Genomic DNA, 24,931 nt, shown 5'->3' with positions numbered 1-24,931 from the left:
TTAATCTAAATGATTGTGTGTCTCCTGAAACTTCAAGAAACTGTTTGTGCCACCAGTGTTAATATACTTTACAGTTAACGTGCTTTCCAGTTCAATAAATATCACAGGACCAAAGAATTGAAGTGAAAAATTCAGATATAAAGGAGTCAGCATAGCCACTGTATGTTCAGAGAGATGAGAAACAGGAATGTGTGTTGAATATTTCTTTTTCTTTAATCTGAAGTTATAAAACGAACCTTGACAGTTTGAAGTGCCAAATGTCTCTGCTTTTGTTTTGGCTTTTCTGTATGTGTTGTTTTGTGACTTTTTTTCCCCTCTGAAATGTTAAAAATAAATGAAAAAGAAGAAAAAAGTAAGCATGTTTACAGTTCTTATTCCTCACAGAATGCAGAGTACCTGTGGGTGGCTTAAAGGAGCTGTTTCTTGTGGTTACCTAGCTTTCTTCTTTAACATACAGAAAGAAAAAAAAGCCCAAAAAACCAAAAACCACAACAAGGCTAAATGTCAAATCTAAATGAAGCCAAGAAACCTTTTCTCTAGGTCACCAGCTCCTCTGGCCAAGTACATTTATTCTCTCTTAGGGCCATAATCTGTTTCAAAGAGCACGGATTTAGCCAATACTTATGCCAGTGCTGTGACCTCTTCTCCTGCAGGTGCAAACAAGTACCACAATGAAAGGCTTGGCTGCCTTCTGCATGTTTTATCATCTTTTGCTGCAGTTTGTTCCTTTGGTGGAAGAGATGGCACAAGGAATCACTGCTGAAATGCTTTGGTGGTTTAAGCAAAGCTTCTGGCCTGGGCACATTCTGTTGGGTGGGCTTGGGAGAGGGAACCTGGACTGAGAGGGGACAGGGCAAGGAAAAGGTCTTCAACCATCTCAGCTAAATTCACCCAAACCATTCCTTCACCTCCTTAGCCATGTATAGAAAAGCAGGATGTTTTGTTCCAGTTTTTGCTTGTTAGCAAATCTGAGTATTTTTCTATGTGGGAAGATTTAATTTCCAGCAAAAAAATTTGTCATGAGGATTTCTCAGGACTAGCACAGACCTGGGCATAGTATGCCATGAGAGAAAGACATACATACTAATACCAACTGAAAATAATTAGTACCCCAGTGGTTACTGTTTGGTGTTTGTGGGTGTTTGTGCTTACTGTATTTCTTCCTTTCTACAGTATCTTTCATTTTGCAGTTTATGCATGCTAATGATGCATATATTAACGTCTGTGTGCCACAGGAAGGGTGTCCTAATTAAGCACACTGTAAGAAACTCTCTTTCTGGTCCAGTGAACAAGAAGAGATTTAGACAGTTTTCAAGAGCTCCAAGTGCTGAGTTGCATAAACTGGCCATCTTGAGGGGTTGTGAAGAAGCTCATTCAGTCACGTTCTGGGGTGCACAAGAGCAGCCAATCCCCAGAGTGTGCTCAGGCACCCATAGCCATGCAGGAATGTCACGGTTGGGTGGGACCTCTGGAGACACCTGGTCCACCTTCAGAGCAGAGCCTTGGATTATGTTAACCTTGCTGCTGCTTGTGAACACGTTGTTAAAGGATAATGTACAGCTTTGTAATGCATTAATGCTGAATAGGAATAATCTCCTCTATGGAGCTCTCTTGCATGCTTCAGTCTTAATTGCAAGCCCTCCTGCAGGAAGAATGAAAATAATTAAAGCTGGTTTGAGTCTACTTTCCTTCTGTTGCATAACAGAGACAAATATAATTCTGTCAGTTCTGTGTTGTTACCAGAGTTCATTCAGAAATCAAAAGATGACAGTGTTTTTGTTTTATCATTATTTTTTAAACTCTTTGATGATACAATAATTTAGATAGAATGCAATTATCTTACTGCATTCAATTTTTTTCTCCCCACTGATTCAGGTCAATTATTTCAATTTCTAGAGGATGCATCATGTGGGTCTTCCCTTTCTTCTCAATCTGTGCCACATTGTTCTTCAAGGACAAGTCAGGGGAAGTAGAATAAAACAAAATGTAGTGGCAGCATTGCTTACTGTATTGTTATCCTTTCGTGGTTTTAGGTGCCAGTGACTGACCCCAAATAGAAGAGTGGCTTTTCTGGAACCACTGTTCCTGGCTCAGAATAATGGATATAAAGGACAGACGGCACCGCTCTCTGACCAGGGGCCGCTGTGGGAAGGAGTGTCGCTACACGAGTTCCTCGCTGGACAGCGAGGACTGCAGAGTGCCCACTCAGAAATCCTACAGCTCCAGTGAGACACTGAAGGCATATGATCATGACACCAGGATGCACTACGGAAATCGAGTGTCTGACCTGGTGCACAGGGAGTCAGATGAGTTTCCAAGACAAGGTATGTTTAAAGTCAGAACTGGTTTCTTTTATGGTAATCCTCGGTAGACAGTCTCTGTTCCTTGTTAAAGCATCTCAGTGTTACAAGGAGTTTTAATGAAAGAACTGTAGGAGAATGGATATTATCTTACCATTATTTCCACTGCTTTGTGCTAAATAAGAAAGTTCTTTCTTTTCTCAGAGTTCTGGTACTTTTGAAATTCACAATTTGTAAATGAGGCAAACCGAGATTCACTGATCAAAATGTCTGATAGACACAAGTGCCATGACCCTTAACCAGAGTGTGTCTTTTGCACAAATCTTGGGGTTAGCCAATGTGCTAACTTGGTATTCTGTTTCCTAGGTTAATTTTGGGAATGAGAATGGCATTTTCACCTAAATGTGACTCTCTTTAACACAGTATCTGTACTGAAAAAAACAACTAAAACACTGTTATGGTAAAAACCCCCTATAGCCAACATACATTCATTATTCATCACGGGCCTTGGAATTCCTTTTCTGTTCTTAAATGCTGTGGAATTGAACTGTGGGACTGGAAGTGCTGGTTCCTTTTACTTCATTTTGTCACTGCTTACCCATATTGCTTACCCTTGACCTTATAAAAACTGAAAGGAGGAAACCCATCTGATTTCTTTTGTAATTGGCTGTAATACATTATCGCAGCATTGAGGCCTAGAACTAATATTTGAAATAACCTGCCTTTGTAAACTGGTAAGCAAGAGGAGTAAGCAATCTCTTTTTTTATAAAATGTTTCTTGCTAGGTCCAATGGATTAATGAATTAAAAATGTAAGTGTTTTTAGTTGAAAAACCTGTAAATGTCCACTATACACACATAGGTTTATTTTCATTCAGGTATGTGCTTGTCTCAATAAATTGTAAGCCTCTCTGCTGAAACCATTAGTGAACATTGCTTCATAGGAGCTGTGTTTAATCATCTGGTTTACTTGTCCAAATAGCCAGATTAAATTGGCATTCAATCAACAATTAGATAAAGGCATTTGAATTAAAAGCCTTGGTTTAGTGTCAGTTGAGAATCAGGTATGGTTCATACCAGGTAAGATACAGGCAGGCTTGAGGGATAAATGTATAGGTTTTGTGCCCCTCTCAATGGAAGGTAAATCTGGTACATAATTTAAATGCAGAAACTCTACTGGTTTGTGTATGTGCTTCTTGACAGCATGTGATAGTTCTCTGCTACACATTTCTAATGTTGTAACTCAGGGAATGGGAAGTTATCTCACTTGTGGAAATCATTCAATGGAAGGTCATTCCTTATACCTGATACCCTGTCATACATCTTGTTTAAAACATTCTGACAGCAGTCAGTGTCTGTCTTCACCTTTAAATCAAACTGTCTAATAATTAATGTTGATAATTAACCCCTTGTCTAATCCCTCGTTTCTCTGACATTTGTGTGCAGACATGTGGGAGTGTTTGCATTGTGCTTGTCTGTCAAACACCCAGTTCTGTTTTCTGGGGTAATCTCTGTTCTTGGAGGATCTTTCTTTGCTTAGAGGTGTTTACCTGTGATAAAGCATCAAAGTGCACCTCGAACCTCTGAGCTACTGGAGCCATTTTCACTGCAGTTTGTTCTGCTTTACTGTACAGGAGTCATCTAAATATTACTTTTCCCTATCAGGATGATTGATGCTTCAGCTCAAGTGCCTCATTTTAGTTTGCAGGTCATTATTCAGCATTTCATAATGGTCTTTTTCTCTTGATTACTGATTTGACAACTGTTCATCCTCCCCCTGCTCTTAATGTGTTCTTATCTGCCTTCCTTATGAAGGGGAATGCAAATTGTTGGTAACTGAATTGAAACACTCAGATTTTTTTTTTTATTGTTATTTTTTCCCCTACTAGTCTGTGGTGTTGTGTCTAAATAAATAGTGTTTATTTTAGAAAGCCAAAGTAATTTTTTTGTTAGATAATGAGCAGCAACTCCTTATTTTCCTGTTTTTAAGTTAAGTTTAGAAAGCAATTTTTTTAGAAAATAAGTTGGTATGATGATTCTTTGCATTTGAAAGCTGGATATTTTTCTGACTGAACAGTTTTACCGACATGAAATTTGAGATAATGTGACAAGTAGATCCAGATTAAGATTTGGTAGCTGTTCTCACTTTCTATATTAACATTAGATGGATAAAAATGTGGTTCATATAGTAGGAAGCTCTGTTTGTTACATCTCATGCATGCAGTTTCCAGCTGCAGACATCTAGTAATTTATACGCTTAAATTTATTCTAACTTTGACTGGGTGTTAGGATGGGATTCAATTCTGTAGGAAATAAACATGCTTAAAATAAATAGTCTTTAGAGGCTTTTTGTTCTTCTATTAATAAAAAGCTTGACTTTTTTTTTAAGGAATTGTAGATCTTTTCCTCAGTATTTTGTCTCTTCTATTAGAAAAGCTAAATACTTTTGACTTACTGCAAAGTATTTGGTTTTACCATGGCACTGCAACTGCTCACACAGTTGTTTTGAGCTGCTCCTGGTGGCACATTTCTGGGTTTGGAAATCTGTTAAGACAAAGTTGCACTCATTCTGTTTTTGCTTATCAAGCTTTATCAGTGAAATACTAATTAAAAAAAACCATATTCAGAGCTCAGAAGTCTGAAACAGTTCTTGCTGTGTTGCTTTCTTATTTTCCTTAGAGGGATGAAGGTTGTTCAGACTTAAAACAAGGTTTTAACTGTTCACAGTGACTGATAGGCTGCTACTTAGAGGCTACAGCCACTCTTACAGGTGCTTGGGCTGACCAGACTTTCTCTCACTGCTCGTATTTCCAATAATACCAAGATGAGATCTTTGATCATCCTGTCATCAAACCTGAGTCATCCTCAACTCTTCGGTTAAAATTAATGTATCCCTTCCAAATTCAACTGAGTTTTGGAAATTACAGTTCTAATACTTCTTTCCAGAACCTGTGACCTTTTGAAAATGAAATGTTTTGATACATAGATTTGGATTAAAGACATTAAATAAGACTTTTTCTTGTATTCTGTCTGGAGTGAGAGCACGTTCTTAGTTTTCCTTTGTCGTGCAAGGTTTTTGAGTGGCATTCTGCAATCTGTTGATTTTCGTTATAGCTGTACGGTTGCATAATCAAAGGAAATTGGAGAAGCTTAAGGAGGAAGCCCTTAGCATGGAATCAGATGTAGGGTAGCTTGTGTGAGAAAAGGCCTCAAGGCAACTTCCCTGTTATAGCCAGGACATATACTCACTTCTCTTGAATCAAGGCTTACTTTGGTTTTAATGGTGACCTAAGAGAAACTCCATCCCAGTGTAAAATATTTATTAGGGTGAGACAACTGCCTTCTATTTCTCCTATCTAGAAAGCACAGTCTTATTGAGAAATAAAAAAATTATAATTTGTGTACCTTATTTAATAAAGATGCTGAATAAAACTTCCTTCCCTTACCCTCTCCCTCCCCAAGTCATAAAAGATGATAAGGTTCTTATTGTTAAGTGATTTAAAAACATGAAAGCACTTTTCATCTGTGCTCTCATCTGTGGTGAAGTTGTTAATAATGGAGCAATGTAGCAGCATTACTAGACTAGCAAATAAATAAAAGTACAAACCTTTACAGCAGTCTTCTGTAAGTATGCTTTTAGGAAAGGAAAAGGTAAGAAAGTTGAACCCATACCTAACATTCCTCCTCTGATTTATACTCTAATATCAGTCAAGTGCCCTTTTGAGCTGTAATAGCAAGATGATCTGATAAACAGGAATTAAACCAAAACTTTGTGTATATTAGATCTGAGTCACAATAAAAACCAGAAGGAAGTCTCTTTAGAAGTGGATTTTCAGGGAAACATCATGGGATTGACTTTCAATCTTTTGGGTACTTCTATTTAAATATGCATAAATTGTTTTCTCTTGGTATTCTGTGGATTTTGTTATTTTTTGGGGTTGGTTTGTAATGTTTGGGGGCGTGTGTTGTTTTGATTTTTTTTTTTTTTCTTTTGAGCAACAAGCTCTTTGGTTTGCAAATGCTAGCTTAAATCAGTTGTGATAACCTCTTCCTTCTCACTTCCCTTTCATTCCCCTTCCATCCTATTTTTTGCCATTTTAGCACTTTATATCTTCATCCATTGTGACTTTGCTGGGCGTGGTTGGGTGCTCAGACCATCTGGACTGACCATTGAGTCAGAGTGTCTGACAGAGACTTGCTGAACAAAGGTTCATCTTCATCTCTTCTCACCTGCTGGACCAGTTAGGAAGCCGTGATGCTGACAGAGGACTCCAGTAATAATTAATAACAACAGTGCTGGCAAACACAGCACTATTGTAATATTAATATGTATCTGTAGAATAAACAACAGCTAGACATAATATGTGAATTCTCTGTACACACAGTTTCTCTCAGGGAATAACTTTTTATTCTTGGCAGTTTCTCTCAACTGATCATTATTAAAAATCAGCATTTATTTACAGTTCAAATTAGAGACTCAGAATGAAGGGATTTCTGATGCTAATATATAAGTATATATAGATTTATGGTCCTTTTAGTTCCTTTTTTGCTCCTTTATTTAGCTTTCAAAAAGAACTTCTATTTTTACTGCTTGTCTGCTGGACTCCTCATTAGTTGATGATTAAGTTAAACTAGGTTCTTTTTCTTTTAACCATTTTCAAAGTTACATGCACATTATGTAAACTACGTATAAAAGGATAATGTCTAAAAAGTAGGTGTTATCAACATGTAGTAAGCACAGACTGAATAAAAGAAAATTTATAAAACCTCAGGTCTACTCTAAAATAGGCTTAGTAACCATTTTCATGCAAATACCTTTTCAGAAGAACTTCAAAATTAATACAAATTATGCTTTCTATACTTCATAGTTTCAAATTTCTATCAAGCAAAAAGATCCCGTGCTTCAACTAAAGTCCTGTTTGCTCGTCTTGTAGTGCTGGGGCCTGACTGAGTGTTGAACAAAACCTTTTTTTTGTGTATTTTTTTCCCCTCATCCCTTTACTCTGCTATGTAATAGAATTCTAAGACTTTGGATCCTGAAAATGATAATTTTTGATCCTATAAACCCTTCTCCATTTTCTCATACACACATGTGCACACACTTCTAAGAAGTTTGTAATATTTACACACATCTGTGGATGCTCTTTCTCATATTAAAATCTACTGTAAAGGGAAATAATGTACTCCATGGAGATGACATAATAATTTTATTTTTAAAAAAAGGTATTTAAAATGAAAATAATTCTTGGTTAATTCTAATAATGAAAACGGCTAACATTGAGCAAATGGTGTAAATTTTTTCCACTGTCTACGTCTTCTTTTCTTCAAAAGGATCTGCAGTTCAACGGATATTTTTTAGGATCTGGTTTCCAGCAAGAAGTGTTTGGAAGGGAGACTGATTAGTTGTAAGTGTTCTCAAACTGGAAGATACTTAGATGCTTTTCTAATCCATCTATTAACACTGAAATGTCGGATTTAAAAAGCTTTTACATTTGATCTGGATTTGAATTGGGCATCTCTGTCCCTGCATCCAAGGCATGATCTAGAAAATTATTCTTTAGATGTAGTCCTGAATTTCCGTTAGTGAATATCATTTTGTTTCTGTGAACTTGGGAGCCCCTCTAAAGCTTGTTTTTTGGGAAAGAGACATTAGGCCATTTTCCTTCTCCTCCTCTTTTCTCATAATACAGGAAGAAAGAACTATTTAAATAAAACAGAGTTCAGCAAATATTTAACTGACAACAGCATTTATTTTGGATTATACATTGTTGAACTCTCCAGTGCCACATGTTTTTAAGGTCTGCATCTTCAAAAAAAGTAAGGAAAGGATTAGATACTTGTATTTTAGTGGAGTGTGGGGAAGATGGGTTAAACACCAGAGGGTATTCACTGCTCCAATGCACAAGTCAGTTTTCAGTTCAAATGCCTTGGGGACAGGTTTAAGGTGTGTTTTTGTTTACTCTGTAATTGTCTTTTGTGCTTTATTTTTTTCCCCCCATGTTCTTTTGAAATGTCTTACTACTATGGACTAAATTTTAGACTCAGTGGACAGCTGGTTGATCTGTGGTGATGATTGCTGTGTTTATACTTGCTCTGTCCTCCCTGTTTGTTCTCCTAATACCTTCAATGGATTTTGTGATTTTTAGAAGCTTTTAAAATACTATAGCTGGACCCAAATGCACACACTTCGCACAGTAAGAAAAACATATGAAAACTTTCAAACAAACAAAAACACCACCCAAAACTCATTGTCTTCCTTCGAGAACCACAGGGGTTTTGGAATTGAGTCAAAGTGCTGATGACCAATTCATTTAAAGCCTATAAGTCAGTAGAAAAACAAAATTATAAGGAAGTATAATTGGGTAAGCAGGGCCCAGCATTTGTTCTTTTTGTTTTATATTATTTGTCTCCGGATTCAGAGTTCCAGGTCAGAGGATCTACCAGTTTTGGCCTTCTATGGAGTTGCTCATTAACTTTCATCAGATTATTTCTGCATTGATCCCAGTAATTTGTCCTTGAATTAAGCATATTCTGAAGTTCTGGAAACATCAATAGACAGAAAATCTATGATTTCCACTGATTGGCAGTGACTGTGAGAATTCAGCCTCCATGTTAAAAGCAGATGCCAGCTTCTCTCTGGGTTTTGGAAACTGGCGTCGGTTTCTAGCCATTAGGTCTGGTGATGCCCTTTTCTGTGTTCTTGAAACACCCATGATACCCAGTGTTTTTCTGTACAGATTTAATTAGATGCTGCAGTTAAGTCTGTTCTGTGAACTGTCAATCTAAGTAGAGCTCTTCAAGCATCTGCCTGTATAATGTCATCTTCTGTCATGAATTTTGACTTAGTGGTTGTTTCTAAGCCCTTTCCTACCTTTTAGTTTATCTCTAATGGAAACAAAATATGCCACAGCAATACCCTGTATGCCCCAGCGATGTGGATAGACAGGTTGAAGAGACAGTGACTTGTATAAACACTATTTCATGTTTTTACATCCAACTTCAAATTAGCTTTTGCTGGTAGCAGTCAGTTCCTGTTGAGGTGCTGATTGATCCTTTAAGGTTCTGAAATGGTTTCAGAGTCCAGATAGCTTATTAGACAAAATAGCATGCAGATATCTTTATATATTGCCTTTTTTTTTTTTTTTTTCCATATGAGTGCTTAGCTGGAAGTGACTTACAGTGAGTGCAAAAGTACATGTCTGTGAATGTAGACCATATTGGAAACAGAGATTTACTGTCCCGAAGTGTAATGCTTACTCAGCCATCTGATGAGATTTGAGCACTAAACAGTTTGAGAGGGATGCATAAAGCTGTTTTATTACAAGATGCTGTTATGAATTGTAGCAGCTTTCCTTATGCTATGCTGCTGTTGCCAAACAAGTTGCATGAATGTAAGCAGTTTTATTTGTGATTACTTGCTTACATTTTCCTTAGAATAGTTGGGTTATAGCTGTTTGTGATTTCTGCTCCTCCACTGGTGGCAATCCCTACCTCCTGTTTAATTCAGAATGAAAAGATACCTTTTTAAAACTGTTTGGAGAAAAGCCTCTCTGAGGAACGCTACTGCTAATGTGTGAGGTGGAGTGGGGCTCAGATGTTTGTGTGTGTGGTAGAATCTAGTTAAAAAGGATGCAGAAAGCTCAAAAAACCAGTTGGCTGTTTCTTCATAATTCAGTGAAAAGTAAAGAGATTTCATTTTAGCTGAATTTAAGCCAGTCCAGAAATTAGAGAAATAAATCACTCACGTAAAGAAATGTTTTGGGAAATACAGTACTTAAGACCTATACTGTTTTCTAAACTTTAGTCAAAACCTGGATGTTACAACTGAATTTAACACTTGAAACTGTTCTTGACAGAGCAGTGAAGGCAGTTCCCGTTGTCTTGCTTATGAGCAGCTACAGTTGCTTTTGATGATACTGCTGAGCTCTGTTTTCCTGATGACAATCAAGTGTGTTCCTTATGACAATCACTACTTTAACAAAGATACTTGTTTGAAGTAGATTGCAAGAGAAGAACAGTTTGATCATCAATGCTGAAACGTCTCTTCAGTGTAGTTTGTCCAGTGTAATTCTGAATGTCAAGTCTTGGTCTTCTGTTGATTGCTACGGAAGATTCTTCCTCTTAAAAAAAAAAATTGCTTGGAAGATCTTCCCAATATCTATCTGTTTTATTCTTAGCATTGCTCTTGCTATCCAAGTTCTGAGCCCAGGTATGCCTTGCCAATCCTAGTATTGTTAGACATCCTTTAGGTATGTGTCCATCACTCTCATATTCCTCCTTTCCTTATCACCTCATTTATCCACTCTTAAGTTTGGAATCTTGGTAGTTGCTGTTTGCTGTGTTTCTTCTCTTGGCATGTTATTCCAATATATTCATACGTCACCTAAACCTCATGGAAATTTTCCTGTACAATGGGTTGACACTGAGCACTGCAGCTGAGGGGTTTTGGTTTGGCAGTTCCACCAGCACTTGTAGAATAGAAAGAAATGTCTAACGTTGAGGCAATTTGAACAGCTAGTTCAACTGTATTTTTTCCACTATTCCACATGAAAAACATAAAATAGCAGGTGGTCAGTTTTTACCTAGAAGTGAGCAAGTTGTCTGCTGTCTGTGGAAACAAGTTGAAATTTTGATTATGAAACTGATATGCATAATCATATTTGATTATATGAAATGGTAAAGGCTCACTTGCAGGATGAGTCAGTTCAGTATAACTTTGTCTTCTCAAATACATTAATCAACTCAATTTGTTTAAATACTGAAGTAAAAGTTATCAGTATTTTAGGTTTTGCTACTTAAGCCAGAAGCAATGTTAGTCAGATAATTAAAAAAAAAAAAAAAAGACCATCATGTAGGACAAATTGCATAAATGTTATTTCTTCAAGCAAATGGCCACTCTGTGGTAGCTGGTCTAGAACTGTATACCCACTTTTTAAAATTACTTCCAGTAGAGTACTGTGTTTTAAGGATGGCAGTTCAATATGGCATATGAAATATTATAAATATAATATTAATATGTCACGTTATGTAGTTAGAGTACCAAAAAAACCTTTTATAGATGGTAGTCAATTTGATTTCATAGCAATATCTGATTTTCTTTTGAAGTTTTTTGGTCCCTAAGATAGGCATTTGAATGATATTGAAGAAAAGCTAAAATGGTACTTAGTATCTGTGGGGGAAGTATTACCTTTGACTAAAATTATTCACAATGTGCTAAAAGTTTACCACACAAAAAGTGATTATGTGGACTTCATTCTTGCTTAGGTAATCTTACCAAAGAGAGAGGCAGAAAGAGTAGTATTAGTCACATAGTTTCTCTTTTTGGTGGGTTGGGTTTTAGTTTCTACTGTGTCTGCTAAACTTGCTGCAAATATATTTTGACAGTAATATTAAAGTCATTACAGCAAATAAAATTTTGTGTATGACTAGGCAACTAAGTGTGTGTGTTCCTATTAAGTTCGTTTCTAAATTCTTACAAAAATAAAACTCAGAAGGCATTATTACCAGTATGTGCTTCAAGCACTGAATTTATAAAGTAGATGGTTAATAATATGAGGAATGATATATCACAGCTGTAATGCCATGTCTTCCAAAGTTAATGAATACTTACAATTTTCATAATGAAAAATTAAAATAAGGTTAAAGTGGTTTATAAGACTGCCTACAGATCCAGCAGAAGTCTAATTAGACGAAAGAACATTAAATTTGAGGGACTTGGAAATATATATTACCTGGTATTATATATGGACTAAAATCCTGCACTTGTATTTAGGATTGTTCAAATGTGGACGATTCAACCAGAACACAGCACAGAAAAATGAAATGGTATTTGCTCTCTGAAATCACTGTGTACACAACAGATTGTGGGTTTAGATGTCTTCAGCACTTCAGTTATGTGAGTCTCTCTTATTGACTCAGTGCAACAATCTCTCATCTGTGTTTGCCTGTTTCTTTACCATTTCTGAAGTAAAATGAGCCTTTGTGCTTGTTTTTCCTACTAACAAAGCGTAATGAAGCTTTCGTTACTGTGCCGTGGCAGCTCTGGGGCAGCTGCCACAAAGCCACGCAAATGAGGTGCTGGTTTAAGGTCTGTTTGAAAGAGGCCACTGCCTGCAGCTGGTTGGTTTTGAGAGATGGTACCACACAGGTGAGGCTCAGCTGCATTTTTAGAATTCACCCTCAAAGAAAACCTTGAACTTCCATGGTGGTGTTTGGCTTCAGAGCACAAGAAGCTGCTGTGACGTGTTCCGTGTTCCTGTCTCGGGGCAGGGGTGGGAAGTGTGAGGCACTGCTGGAAGAGGGGAAACTGCCTTCTCTTCCTACAGGTGTTTGCCCAGGCGGGAGCTGGGAAGACTGACAACAGAGAAACTGAGATGAGCATTGTGATACTGCACTTCCCTGAACTTGTTTTTCCGTTTTGTGTAATGCAGAATGACTGTAATTGAGAGTGTATTTGGAATAACCTGCCTTTGTGGTTATCAAATATGTCAGCTTTGCTTTTCACGTTTGTTTGTCAGGTTTGTAACTCTTATAAGCTGTTATTGCACGACAGACTCCTCCATCTTAATTTCAGTCTCTTAAATTCATCTTCTTCCTTCATTTTTTTGACAGCATAACAATGTTACACCTTGATCCCAGTGTATCTATCCCACAGGGGGTTTGCTGTGTGGTGTTTTTTGTGGCCATCACTATACTAGCAGAACAGTTCTTGTTAACAAAATTTCTCTGAAATATTGTTTTAGAGTGGATTTTTTGTTGATCTCTTTTCTCATTACATCTACAACTTGCAAAAGCATAATGGAATAGAATGTATCTCGTTTTTCTCCAGCATCTCTCTTACTCCTGAGGATTTCAGTATCCAGTTTAAGGAACTGTATACGAAAAACTGTTTCAGAAGTGTGGCAACTTATTCACTTAACCATACAGATGTGATGTTTATATAACAGAAACTTTGGCATTTCAAAACATGATGATGATCTGTAGAATAAGATGGCAAAGGAAGAACTTGGAATAAACAGAATGACGTGAGAGAATAAAGAAACCTGAAGTTGAGGTGATTTTTACAGTTGTAATATTGTGTTGTAAGATATAAAAATATTGATTAAGAGTACTGATTCAGTTATTTAATCTAAAGTATCCATTTGCTCAACTGTGGAGTAGTGAAGAATAGAGATTTAATTTAGATTCAATTTTTTTCCTGAAAATTATGATTTTTTGTATCATATGGTTTTGAATTAGAATTTAATTAAAATTTAATTTAAATTTAATTTAAATTATTTTAATTACCCCACCATCATGGTTTTTTGTATCCTTATTGTTTATAGTTGGAGCGGGTGAAGTTGATAATCCTTTTCATAGAATAGTTTGGATTGGAGGGGACATTAAAACCATCTCCTTCCAAGCCCCCTGCCACCAGACCAGGTTGCTCATACTCCATCCAACCTGGCCTCAGAAATTTCCATGGAAGGGAACCACAGCTTCCCTGGGCAACCTTTCTATTTAGAAGAAGAGGGAGTGACCATTCCAGATAATAGAGAAAATACAGTTCTTAGTGTATTTGCCAGGCATGGGAAAGACTTGTTTACTTGTGTTTGCACCAGGGATGTACAAACCAATAAATGGCTCAAACTGATGGAGATTTACCTTAGATCCTCTTCAGGTGGTGGAAATAACGTGCTGCAAGAGAGGAGTTACGCTCGCATATCAAAAAATGCTGCTGCAGAGATGCAGAGTAAATTTCCACAAACGATTGAATAAATTAAGCCCCTGGACACGTTTATGGTACTGTTTTCAAAACAGAAATTAAAATCCATGTCTCTGGAGGTCGTATGACTACTTAGCAGGGAAACAGACTCAATGTTCTTGGTAGCGTCAGTGAATACCAAATATGCTTTTTAAAAAATAAGATGTATTGTACCTCATATGTTTACTACATTTAGCAGTATAATTTGCTTAATGCTCTGCAATATTCCTGAAAAAAAAAGCCAAATTGTTTGGCTTGAATTCATCTTGTTCATATGTAATAAGATGACTAAAGTAAGTACTTCATTTATTTTTTGCTCTTGTAAGGGAATGTCTTACAGAGATGATGCATCTCAGAGGCCTTTATCACTTCATCTTTCAAGACAGAGAGTGAAGTTGTGCTAAATCTCTGCACAAACTTTACTTCCTACAGCCTTTTTACTGAAAGGTGTTTTTCTGTAGTCAGCAGCTCTCAAGGACTGAGTTCTGTGGTTTGGTCCTGCACTTGGTCTTTGGCAGACACAAACCTCCCCATGAAAGAACCAAAAGAAAACTTTTAGCAGGGTGAGCAGCTAAAGGAAGAAGTAGACCCTGTTGCATGAGAGGGCACACTGTGATTTCTTATCATTTAACTTCCTCCTGTTCCACTTATAAGCATTTTTCTACGGACTATCTTAAATTCCTTATGACTCCAGGTTGTAAATTAACATACGGCATAATCTGAAATGCAGATGAGGGGAGAGAGGGCACTTGTGGAAAGTGGCTTCTTGTCTTACTGTCAAGGAGACTGTTATGCTTGAAGTTTTATATTTCTGCTGAAATCCATAGATATTTTTGGATATGCAGGTGGTAGAGTGTGTCTGTCAAATTTTCTATTTTTTTTTTTTTCTTTCAATGAATTCTTTGCAAGAATCTTGGCAAAATATTTTGAATGCATTTGTGGGTTTTTTTCCTTTTTTCCTTCTATATTCACTATTCAATTACACCTTTTTTTGGATTTTCTTATCTCAGTGGTCCTTTCTTAAAGACTTCTAAGATGTGTAGAAGGATACTGGTAAATAAAGACTTGTAAAATCACAGAAAAAAAAAATAAATCTAGTGAATTTAGTAGAAGTGACAGTATCTTCTGTGTTGAAAAGGCAGAGTAAATTTTGAGATGTAAGGATTGACGTGGAAGAGAGTTACCAAGATAAAGAGAAGATGAACAAGGCTGGTCAGGAATAGTGCTGAAAGAGGCTAAAGAAAAAAAGATGTCATTGTGGGCTTTTCGGTGCCAGCTCTGGCCAGAAGCAGCAAGAAGAGAGAGCATTACTAGAACTTTAGGAATGAGCTCTTATCTAAATCAATATTATACTGAGATACAAAAAAAAAGTATACCGGGGTACCTGAGTTTATTGGAGGCAGAGTCAGTGTGCGGTGCTTCATTCATTGCTCAGACTGTGCTGAGCACACCAGGCAGTGTTTGCACAGCCCTGGATGGATTTGGAATTGTGCTTGTGGCGTCATCTTTCCCCACCTAAATTTTCCTTTTTCCCCACAGTCTGTATTTGTCATGTGTGTGACTGAACTCTGAGAGACTGGAGCTTGAAGTGCTATGCTGATGCAGGGCCCCCTGCCTATTTTAATTCTTTTTCCTTCTAATAATTAACCCTTGATTATACATATATACCAGCCATGGTACATCTGAGTTCTCAGTAAAAAGCTGTCACTTTATTTTTTAGCATTTTCATTATGACATCGTTAATGCTTGATTACAATGATTTTGGGTGTGTTTGGCCACCACTACTTCCCATGGATTTGAATTCTCACTTTACAGTTTTCTGATGTTGGGGCTGTGTTAAAGCAAATGTCATTTTCCTAATGGGAAGTGAAATTTCATGTCAGGAGGACATGCATGTGCTGAGCTTGGCTTTATTTCTTCCATAAGAATGTAATATTTTATTCTTCTAGATAGTGTCATATATATTCATACCATAGTTTTATGTATATAATTGCATTTTCTATTTATTTTATATAGACATCATTCTTACCTGCAGAAAGCAACTGTTATTGTATTTTCTGACAATGAGCATTTACTTACTGAGAAAATAATTTTTACTTTCAGAGCTTTTCGATTAGAAAGGAAGAAAAGCAAACTGATTATTATGAACTATAAAATTATTCAGTACTGAATACCAGTAGATAATCCAGGGCACTTTAAGATGCAGTTCTTTTTTCATCTATTTAACAGGCCTCTAAATGATAATGAACTTGTCTTGATGTGCATGTTAATTTGTGGTGAAAGCTGGTAAATGAGAAGTTACCCGAGATTTAAAGTCTAAGAAAAACAACTTGAAATGCCTCTGCTTCATCCTTTATGTAGCTAAAAATGTTATAAAATGGAAGAAGACAGAGGTGAAATGCTTAAGAGTGAAAAATGTCTCGATTTTAAGTAATTCATAGGTTTTTTTCCCAAAGAGAACAAAAGCTAAGATTATATGTGTCATTCTGATGTACCAAATCCTATTGAAATAATTGAGATGTTTGGGTTTTGTTATTTTTTTGTCTTACTCTAACTCACATATTATGCCAGTGGGATAAATTATGTTGGTTCATTCCCATTTTACAGACAAAGTGCATGAGAAAAAAGATTAAGTGAGTTGCTCAGGGGCATGAATAACATTGTGAGCTGAAAAAAGCAAAAAAATCTTTGCACTTAGATTAGTAATCCATTTTTATTTGTATTAGCTAATATTTCCACTGTTGTTTTTTTCCTTCCCTTTCTGTTGTCTGTGTAGCATGTATTCTTAACTAATCAGAAATTATTTTATGAGCTTCTCTGGTTAGTGAAACTTCGAGCCATCAATCACAAGGGAGAGTTCCACTTCAGTTAATTCCATGTGTCTTGTCTCCATCTAATTTTCTGGTATTTCTGGAAAATACATATTGCCTTTATCCATCACAAAAACGTAATAATAATTTAGAAAAATAAAGATTAGAGTGCCTTATTTGTTGCTACAAAATAGAATTAAAAAATATGAAGGTGAAGTCAAAGACATGCTTTTCCTGGGTTTTATTAACACAGGAATTACCCCTGTTCAAGCAGTTTGACAGCTTTATTAATATAATTTATTTAATAAAGATGTCTGAAACTGCTGGATTGGGGAGAACAAAAGACAAAGAAATAGGGAAGGTAGGCATCAAGAGAGACAATAGTGAAGGCTCAGTGAGGGCTCTCAAACCTTAGATATGAGATGTGAAATAAATGGGAGAAGGGAAAAAGAGGAAATACGACCTGAATTTGCAAAAATTTTTGAGTGAGTCATCTAACTTTGACTTACATGTGTGAATAACATCTCAGAAGTCAGTGATAACCATGTTATCACTGACTTTATTTCATTGTGAATCCAAGTTTATTATCTCCCTAGGGTGACTCCTAGAAAAATGTCAATAGTACTTGACTGAGCATGTTTGGAGACTTTGCTTTTTTGGCTAAACCCAGGATTCACTATGGAGGATCTTTTCCAGAGACAGAATTCTTTATTGATTCTCTGAGTGTTACTCTGAAAATTGACCACAGTCTTCATGACAGTGGCACTCTCTTACTTGTGGGTGTCCTGTGGTGCCAGGAGATCTAATAATAAATCAGTTTTCCATTAGGAAAAGGCCAGAGGTGAAGTGCAGCCCCTGAGAAGCACATGGATCTCCTTGCTTCATGAGGAAAGAAAAGAGGCCATGTTTACCATGGCATGGATATGGCCCCCTTCACACTGGGAAGGTCTGGCACAAGATTTTCACCCACTCTTGGTCTGTCTCAGAGGAATTTTTGTCATAATAGTCAATGAGTTCCTTCATGGTTGAAGTGCACAAGAAAAAATATGTTTGGAGTGTGCTGTTGTGGTCACTTGATTCTTTCTAATACTGTTATTGATAGCAATTTAGATTGCTTGTACCAGTATAATTTGCAGTTCAATGAGCAACTTTTGTAGTGTTCAGCAAAAAAATGAAGTAGCTGAGTCTTCTAGATGGGCTTATTCAGATTATACTATCCTTCTAAGCACTGTAAAAAAAAAAAACCTGAAACAAGATGATTTTCTGGTTTTCTGAAATTCAGGGTACATCTCCCTGTCAAAAAGAAACATTCCTTTTAGAAGCTTATGGAGCCAACCTTGATTTAAAACATGAAGTTTGAGTTTGTTTTTGTCCTTCTTTGGTCAATAATCCTTCTCTCTTCTGATCTGTTACGTGGAGGGTAATGGTAGGAATCTCTTCTCTGTGTGGTACTTCAGTATATTCACAAAGCATGACATAGCTAAAATATGGGCTAAATATGCATGTATGGATTATATGTGTGGTGGCCAGTCTGATCTGTCTGTGGGGAGGAGTTTCCTTGTCCATCCATTTATATTGAGAAAGCAAGAAAATATGAGTTATCCTCAGGTAACTTTTCAGCATTTGATAAAGTCTTTAGAATTCATGGAACTTTAGAAAAAATGCATGCAAGAAGTATTTTAAAATCCAGGTAATTTGAAATGTTCATGGTTAAACAAAAACACCCCATTCATACGTAATCCAATTAATTTAAAAAAATGTTCATAGAAGTTGAAACATTTTACATGGAGACAGTGCTTGTAATTATCAGTGCCACCAAGAAAATTAAAGTATAGGTATATCTAAATGAAGACAGTGAGGAGAAAAAAAAAAATCATAGGAGTTTAAAATAGTAGTTAAACTGCATTAATTCACTTTGTGGACACTCTTATTCATTATTTTGGTGACCTTACTTCAGTTTCATTAGTTCATTTTTGGTAGTCATTACATCAAAGTAAAGCTATTACATTTCTAAAAATCAGTGTTTGTATAGGTATACTTAGTAGTTTAATCTTTACTTTTTAACTTTTTGGGGTTTGTGCACTTAAACTCTAGCCCAGATACATTCATACAGATAATCAAGTTTATAAAGATCCTGGTTGTCAAACGTTCCAAGGCAGCAATTCCATGCACACGTCCCAACAGAAGTCAGGCTCCCATTCCCCTGTAACAGTTGTGGCTGCGACTGTTTGGCTACAGAACTGGTCTGGTGTCACCGGGTGGGGGCCAAATATTTGTTCGGGTGCTTGCAAATAATAATGAAATATGTTCTGAGTAACTAAATGTCCAATAAGTAATCACTTTAATGGCACTGCTCTATGAAGGGGATATGTTCTGACACATTTTATGTGACTTTTGATGATGATTTTTTTTTTTTATTCAGAACATATATTACAAAACTGAAATCTAAGTCAGAGTTCTTTGTCATGCCCATTATATTGTAATTTACCATTAATTTCTCTTTTAGCCTGAAAAAAAAAGCTTGTTACTCTCAGTTTGGAGGTGCCATTAACAAATTCAGGTCCAAGGGTCACTGCCTCTTTTCAATTCCTGTACATGAAGAAGAAGGAGTCAAAGCACATCTGATCCAGTCCTACATAAGTTAGGACTTGTGTGTAAAACAGTTATAGGTTCACAGCAGCCATTAACTTGCTCTTCCCTAGCCAGGAAACTTTGTCCCAGAGAAGGTCAGGCTGTCGTAGGAGGGTGCAGAAGTCAACTTTATAGTTTAATACTGACCTCCCTCTCTTTTCTGTCTTGAACCATCCCCTTCATGATATGTGGTATCATATAAGTGGTATGTTGTGGCTCATTTTTTATGTTTCTGCTGAACTGGACCAAGAGACTGGAATTATGTAGCTGCTTTTTTTCCAACGTTTCTTCTGCTGGAATTGTGTTTTCCTTGTGTTTACAGTTTTTTGATGCACAGGGCAAGGGCCGTTTCAGTCCAGGTGAATGTGATGTAGCTGTTCACAAAGTGACTGTTTCTGCACCATGCTGCCTTTAAAATGGATGTTCGGAATTTAGCTGAAATGTGACCTTTGAGTAATGGTTAATCTGAGTAAAAATTAATCTAATGGATATTTTTTCATACCAGGGTTTCTTTTAATTCTAAAGCAGGAGGGAAGGTTTGCACAGTGCTTGGTAAGTTTCCTCCCCCACTTGAAAGGATTGCAGGTTAAATGGGAAGGGAGCCAACTCCTGGTTTCATGTCGTTGCAATTTCAACTGGACTGTTCCTGTCAGGTTATAGCAGATATTGTCATACATAAATGGATTCAAATCAAATAGAAATTACTTTAGATTTTTTTTTATATGGGTGTAATTCACAAAGCTGAGTCCCTATAAAATCCTATTAAATTCTGAAGTCTTTTTTTTCACATGTACTGATACATAGAGCATTACAAGCCTTCATTTTTTTTTTTTGTAATGGGAAAATGTTTGGGGAGATAAAACCGTAAGCTGTAACTGATCAAATGCTGGCAGATGAGGATTTTGTTTCCTAGTTGATTCACCTCCCTGTCCTTTTTTTAGGCTTGAGAAATCACTTAGAGGTGGCTTGAGAGTAGAATATGGCTCACTGATAGGGAGGATTTTGTGGAATTTATGGTGAGAAACTGAAAATGTGCTTCAACAAGTGAGAAAAAACAAGGGGAGTAAGGAGAGGAGACTGAGGTGTGGGAGCAGATGTGTTTTTACTTGGGTCCATCCAACCGTTAATAAGCTCAGATTTGAGTCCTACTGGACTTTAATTAATAGCCCTCTGCTGGGAAACATAGACTCACTAAACCAGTGGTTAGGAATTCCAAAGAAAAAGAGCTAATCTGACAAGTATTATCTCTACAGGCATACAGAGAAATAAAAGCTTTGTTGTAAGAAATACACTCTAACTGATCTGTGACTTTCCTTGCTAAAGCAACAGCCTAGGGAGGTTATTTTTGACTCTCAAAATGAGTGCTGTACTATCATTGCTGCTCTCTGTGCTGCAGCTCACAAGGCTTGTTTCCTAATGTAATTTTGCCTATAGAAGAAATTGAGTAAGCTGTTCTTGAAGTTAGCTTCATGGAATGAAACAGATATGATCTGGGATTTCGTAGTGTTACCAGGGTTTACCTATAGTAGGAAAAAAATCAGAATACTTGGTAATTTCATCTTGATGAAATCTCTACCACTGAGTCTTGACTAGTAAACACATAATACTCTATTTTTGTAACTGAAGATGGTGTTCTGCCTGCCTGGCTTTACAGCTCAAGTAAGGCAGGACTCTGGGTAGGCTATATTGACTATAACTGTATCATGCACATGAGATGAAGGAAATTCACCCCTATATGCTTATTCTTTTACAATACCTTTAAAATTCTTTTAAGAGGAGAAAAGATTGAATTTATTCGATTAAGAAATTGCGTAGTGTATTTTCTCCTTGTGCTTTCTTTTTGCAGAATATTTTCCCTGTGCTTTTTCATATTTAGAACATGTCTGAGTTGGAAATGGAAGCCTAAAGGTTTTTCTGACAAATTGCTGAGGTCTATTAATTTGTATGGTTCGTTTGTGCTCTCCATAGTCAAGCAGAATTTGCTGGTGCATACTTTGATTGTGTCGGAAATGCAGTTCTATTTTAAAGTGATATCTAGCCCGTGTAATATTTTTTTCTATCAGTGTCAATGTATTTGGAAGACTGAGTCCCTGTAAGGTTGAAAAGAGTCACTTCAGGAAATAAAAATGAATTGTATGTGAGGAGTTTGTGAAGAGAAGCTTCAGTGGCTGGTGAAGGCTCTTACAGGAGTACTGAGGGGAGGAGAGGAGCTGTTTAATGCCAGCTCTTCCTGTAGCCTGTCAATTTATTCATGCAGTGGACCTTGCAAGCCCAATCCACAGATGCTATTTTCTGCTCCTTACTGAATAAAACTCAGTGCTGGGTCCTGAGTGTAAAGATTAATTAGTCAGTGAGTGTTAAAGGTCTGTTAAAGCCATTATGGTGTGTGTCCACAGAGACAAATAGGGGCTATAAAACACTGTGTTCGAAACCTAATTTTACATGTGTATTTTTCATTAATAATAATGATGGTAGTAATAATTATGGTCTTTTCATTCTGAAAGCTCTCCAAGGACTAAATGCATAGTGCAGTGCATACCTTGTAGGAAGGATCATGCTTTCCATCACTGAAATGCAGGCTGTCAGAAGGCAGCCTTCGAGTGATGTGGAGCTCAGGCTGTTGTTGGCCATTGCTCAGCTGTGCAGTGCAGCTCCTCCAAAGAAGCTTCTTGTGTCCAAAACTAATTGTTTCCTGAGCTGAGGGGCTAAAATGTGTATGTCACTGTTGAAAATGGCAATCAAAGAAATGTGTACAGTTATCTGTATTCTACTTTTTTTTTGTTGTTTGTTTGACTTCACAAACATATCCTTCCATTTGGTTGCCAGCTTTCAAATAAGCTTGGACTTACAACATTGTTGAATGCTTGACTTTTTATCAGAAATTTTTAGCTAAGATAATAATTTTTAGCAATTGGCATAAATGGGAAGAATTTTTTTGTAAATATAAACATATGCATGAGTTGAAAATACTCTTGCTCATTTCTCAGGACTAAGCTGCAACTGAAAATGGACATCAGCATTACCAGCACCTTCAAAAGTGAAATGTTCCCCTTTGCATATTTTGCAGAGCTCTGTGGGGTTTAGTGGCATTTTTTGTGTATATTTTTGGTTTTTGGAAAACCGGTGAAGCTTAAGGGAACTGAGATGAGTGAACTATCAGATAAACACTTAAAACTGTTCCAGCATGCAAATCTAGAATTGATTATAATACTTGTAAGAGTATTCCTTCTTTTCTTAGAATGAGACTTAAGCAGGGAAGGAAGCCGCTATAGATGTTCCCAAAATTTGGGTTTGTTTACCCCATTATGTCCAGCTATGGGGTAATTGTTTGATTAACACAACCCTAATTTACAAAACTGACTATATATATTCTCTATCTGGTTACAAATGAAGAAAATTGTCAACATGATTGGAAGGGAACTTCCTGTTCTAGTTTGGACACTTGCTTTGTACAGTGTTTTCATCACAGTGCCATACTTGGATCAGAAGATGCCAAGATATATTAGATCTGAAATACAGAAGAAAAAAAGATGGTGTTTTTCATGTAAAAGCAATGGACTGTCAGGTCAGATTCCCATTGTTTTTGTCAGAATGCTTTCCAGACTCCTTGTTACGCACTGACATCTTAGAAAATCTAAAATATTTGCTGTTTCCGTCCAGCAGTGGAGGGAAGAACTTGCATTCATCAGTGTGTGCAAAAGTGTTCTGGGGTTTCTTCCTCTCTTTGAGGTTGTCTAACTCCTGCAGTGTTTAAGGGAAGTTGTAGCGGGTTCGGTTTGTAACCGGGTGGAAACACCAATTTTGTGTAGTGGTTTGGTCCAAAATACTCATTACTGTTTATCTTCTGTGAGATAAGAATTAGCAGAAATGCAAAGCAGGCACCAAACTTGAAAGAATATAAAGAAGTTTATTAACAGACCTAGAAGAGGAAGAAAAAAAAAAATTATACCACACCTTCAGAACTCTCCTCCTCCCTCCACCTTCCTCCCTTCTCCCACTGACAATGTAGAAAGACAACCCTTGAGATGTTCAGTCTGTTTACCACTTCCATAATAACCTTGTTCAGTCCATTTAGAAAGAGAAGTCTCTTCTTGCTCGTGCTATGAAAACATTATCACAACGAGACAGCCGCCCACTTCCAAATAACTTTGTTCAGTCCATTTAGGAAGAGGAGTCTCTCTGCCTGCGTGTGAGTCCCTTCCCCCGACTTGCAGCTTTTCCCGCAACTGCTTTTGAGGGTCCACTCTTGAAGTTTTTTGGGGTACAATTTTAAGGTTGAGCCATTCAGAAACAAAAGTTCTCTTCACCCATCTCTGGGAGCATTTCATCTTTAAGAACAGAGGCCCTTCTCCTTCCCTGGGAGCAAAGGGTCTTCCTCATCTTTAGGACTATCTCTGGGAGCATCTCTAGGAACTGAGGTTTTCTCCTTTCCCATTTGGAGCAAAAATCCTCATTGCTTCCATCTCTTCCTGTTCAAATTTCTCATGAAATTACAGCTGCGTCAGCATCTGCCTATCAGCACAGGTGCTTTTGCTCACAAGTTGAATGCTCCACCCCCCATGCCTTCATGAAATTATAATGGGTTCTCTGGTATATCATAGCTTCACAGCAGAATTTCAGCTTTAAGCATCTCCTCTTTCTCTTCCCTCAGGTTTTCAGCTCTTCACAGCAATAAAAGGGTTAATCTCACCTCAGCCTTGCAGCTGGAATGTCGATTATCGCTGTTGGTCACCTGACCTCTGCCGGACAGCGGTGCCGCTTTGCTGAAATCTTGGCAGCACTGGAGGGGGAGGGGAGGCACTCCGGCTGCCCACAGCCCTGCTGGGGGGGTTCCGTGGGTGGAACAGGGCCCATCGGCTCCAGGATGGCCGTGGCCCGGCCCAGCCTGGCCCGAGCAGGGCCTGGCCGGGCCCGCTGGCCCCCACACAGGGCCCACAGCCACCTGTCCCAGCACCGGAAACGAGACAGAGCTTGGGGGCGAGTTTGTCTATTCTTAAGTGTGGATCACAGAGGCGGTCACAACTTTAAGTGGCTTAAAGAATTGTCCATATTCAAACTGGCCAGCTGATAAGTTCTATCAGGTCATGGGGAAAGCTGTAAGCACTCCTTTGCGAGAACATCACTTCTGAGACTATGCTTGCTAACCTATGACAGAAGTCTTGTTCCTTCAGGGGAACAGTAAGCTGTTGTTTCAGCTGTTGTGTTGGTGTCAAACCTGGGAAGCACAGAAAAGAAGTGGAAAGATGTTGATTTGTTGAACAGGCTTCCAGCACAACGATGACTGAAAAAAAACGGATAGAGATGATGATTGTTTTAGTGTCTATGTTACACGAAACTATGGTGCAGCGAGAAAAGGTTATTCTTGGAGAGAGGTTGAAGAGGGAAAAAGAAACAGCAACTTAGTTGCTCTTGCCAGATTTCTAACTACAATTGATAGATAACCAGTTA

At 37.4% G+C, this 24,931-nt stretch overlaps 1 protein-coding gene across 13 annotated transcripts in view; it reads left to right on the top strand.

Moving 5' to 3' along the window:
* TENM2 (teneurin transmembrane protein 2) overlaps window positions 1-24,931 on the top strand; it is a 655,728-nt gene that overhangs the window by 169,601 nt on the left and 461,196 nt on the right. For all 13 annotated transcript variants that reach the window (XM_042025410.1, XM_042025408.1, XM_042025406.1 and 10 more), the window contains exon 3: window positions 2,034-2,324. In XM_042025410.1, the coding sequence (XP_041881344.1) occupies window positions 2,099-2,324 (226 nt within the window). In that variant the 5' untranslated portion in view covers window positions 2,034-2,098. The remainder of the gene's footprint in view (window positions 1-2,033; window positions 2,325-24,931) is intronic.

This window comes from Corvus kubaryi, unplaced genomic scaffold, assembly GCF_017639235.1.
Source record: "Corvus kubaryi isolate FWS band 111438036 unplaced genomic scaffold, C.kubaryi_AGA036_p1.0 37270, whole genome shotgun sequence".
Lineage (NCBI taxonomy): Eukaryota > Metazoa > Chordata > Aves > Passeriformes > Corvidae > Corvus > Corvus kubaryi.
This window is presented reverse-complemented; position numbering and strand designations above follow the sequence as displayed.